The following is a 2795-nucleotide window of genomic DNA, read 5'->3' on the forward strand; positions in this document are numbered from 1 at the left end:
TTTTGATTGTATGAGGTCGCTAAGAAGGCCTTCCGAGTACCGAAACGTGGGCAGGATTCCGTCGGACGCGATTTATGTACAGTGCCCTTGTAGAACAATAAAAAACGCGAGCGAAGCGAGCGCGAAAAAAATTACATGGCGCTTGAATCTAGGGCCCAGGCTGGGGCCCCTGTCCGGTGTCGCGCTCAGGACTTGGGCCCGTGGCTCGATCTCTTCTCTCGAGCCCTTCGGGCCCGAGATGTCCGCGAGCAGGGGGCCCGGGTGAGGAATCCCACCTCCCCACATTGGCCGGTCCGCCACTGGCGGACACCCCCGCCCCTATTCCTTGCCGGTGCCGGTACTACCTGCTACTCGTTCTGGTTCCCTTCCCTTTCTTTCTCCCTTCCCTTTCCTTCCTCTTTCCTCTCTCTTTCCTTCTCTTTCTCTTTTTTTCTTCCTCCCTTCTTACACCCGGTTATTCCTACTCACACCCGGTTATTCCCATTTTAGGTGCAGCATTTGCTGCACCTCGGACCCCCTCTTGGCGCCACTGCGCGCGAGGAGCGGCGTCGAGTAAATGGGCGAAATGGGTACAAAAAAAAAACTGAGGAGGAAAGGAGTTGAAAAAAACTTCCCCATGATAATTAATTGCCAACATAACAAAAAAATCACAAAACAACGGAAACGCACATCGCTTCCGCGACCAGGGATCAGCCTCTTTGTCTATAACAATGCCTAGTTGTACTTGTTTTGCAAAGTGAACGCGCGGAGTTGTGCTAAGAGTTCTTCCAGAAAGTACTTCCGTCATGCGCCTTTTCGAGTCTGCCATGTTCAGCCGATGCAAGCTCTCAGAGCGCCCGGCAGGTAGGCAACGTCTTGCCTGCGGTGCATGCGTGCACTGCGTGGTGGCCTACCCCGAGTCTCGCAGGCGCCGAGCTGCCGTAATATGCCGAATGAATCTGTGGGAAAACGGGCGTACTTTTCTGGACGATTCTTAAGCACAAAGTGCATCATGTTCTTGTATGGGCGTACCGTTTGTTGGTTGTAAACTATCAAGTAAAGAAATGTTTTGCTGGCCCTGGATGCGCGCAACAAAAGCACGCAGATGGAGGACCCTCTTGCTTTCAAGCGGCCTTCCGGGCCTATGATGGTTGCAGGCGTTCTGCTCTGTAATGATCGGTTTTGGACGTCCGGGATAATCTCTTGGTGGCGCCAAGGTGACGACCGGTCACGCCCCTCTCCTCTCCGCGTCTCTCTCCCACTCGGAGCAGTTGACAGAGCCGCCGGCGGCCCAATCTTCCGCGCGAGTGTCGGCCCTGGTCGGTCTGGTATAGTTGACCGCTCTGCCAGGGGCGGCATTCCCCTTGAATTATGCAACAGATGGAAGAGCGAGTTGGAAGAGACTCACTACTTGAAGAGCGGATAAGCTGGCCACAGGCGCGCGTCATTTTCTACTCGCATTATGTGTAATTGTTTCGGTTTTAAACAACGTCGTCGAGACTGACTAGATGGGAGTGCGCAGTTATGTGTGCTCTTGTGTGCGTGCGCCTGGTCAGGGCCGGGTGCGCCCTTGCGCGAGGTTAGGGAGGTGGGCGGACCGGCTGCGGCCGCCAGCCGAGCCGAGTCGCGCGGGTCCGCTGGTTACGTTTGAGGATGATTGTAATTGGAAATCCTCGTCCGTTCGTGATCCAATCAATTTATCCCTGACGCGCTAATGTTGAAAACAAAAAACAAACAAAAATGATGCGGAGGACGATATTTTTTCTTGCTGAGTGCACTGACTTTCTTAGTCTGTCAAGCTAAAGCCGAACACAAAAGGTTCAACACATTCAAAACATAGGTCGTCAGTGTAAGGGAAAGTCGTTCGAGTTGTCTAAACTGAACATGATACCTGACACACAAGTCAGTGTAATAAACTAGCTTGGTTCTCTGTCTTTATCGAGAGTAAAAGCTAGCTGACACCTTAAAGTTACCCATATATTCTTTATGTTTAGTCAAAAGGTTTTTAAGGTATCATCCGCTAAAAAGAGAGAGAGGCGGGGGGGCTTCTAGCTTTTCAGTTTTCACTTGGCAGTGTATTGGTCGTTGATCAGGCTCACGCTCACTCGGATTCACAAATCGGCTGGAGTGGTGGGCGAGCGTCGTACTGCGCCGCCCGGCCTGCCCACGCGGACGCGGCCCAGGCGGGGCGGGGAGAGCGGGGAGGGGCCACAGCGAAACCAGCCGGGAGACTCTTCCTGAGGGACTTTCTTCCGCCTACTCCCCCCTCTCCGCATGTATTCGGTGACGTGAACCCGTGATTTCTGTGTTTCTTTGTCCTTAGATGATCTTCAGGTGTATCTCCATAGATAGATGATGCGTGCCGAAAGAACAATAACTTACCTTGTGTGTTTTTCTTTTCCTTCTCTTTGCAGAGTCGGGCCACTCTGTAGAGGAGGGTCAGGGGCCTGTGTCTTGGCGCATCCCCCTGGATCAGGACCTGCTGGACACACTCGCCGCCATCTACCCGGACTGGTTCAGAGAGAGGGAGCGGCCCCCGGCCGCCATGGCTGAGGCGCGGCCCCAGCACAGCCCCCCCGGGGGCCCCCCAGCCGCGACCCCCCTGGTCGCCGCGCGAGCCGCCGCGCCCCTGCAGGGCCCGCTGCCCCCGCTGAGCTCCCCCGTGCCCAGCCCGCCCAAGGCCGAGGTGGACGACACGCCGCTGCACAAGGCCATGGACCGCAACAAGGAGTGTAAGTACCGCCCGGATATACCGCCCGGCGTCATGCTCGGGGGCGGAAACGCAAAATGAAGCCTACAACATTTTTACAACGCTC

General features: G+C 55.2%; 1 protein-coding gene across 5 annotated transcripts in view; it reads left to right on the forward strand.

The window, feature by feature from the left end:
• LOC113207392 (formin-J) overlaps positions 1-2795 on the forward strand; it is a 66005-nt gene that overhangs the window by 47539 nt on the left and 15671 nt on the right. For all 5 annotated transcript variants that reach the window (XM_052264575.1, XM_052264574.1, XM_052264573.1 and 2 more), the window contains one exon: positions 2394-2711. In XM_052264575.1, the coding sequence (XP_052120535.1) occupies positions 2525-2711 (187 nt within the window). In that variant the 5' untranslated portion in view covers positions 2394-2524. The remainder of the gene's footprint in view (positions 1-2393; positions 2712-2795) is intronic.

Source organism: Frankliniella occidentalis, unplaced genomic scaffold (assembly GCF_000697945.3).
Source record: "Frankliniella occidentalis isolate FOCC.00 unplaced genomic scaffold, Focc_3.1 Scaffold20, whole genome shotgun sequence".
In the NCBI taxonomy this organism is placed as follows: Eukaryota; Metazoa; Arthropoda; class Insecta; order Thysanoptera; family Thripidae; genus Frankliniella; species Frankliniella occidentalis.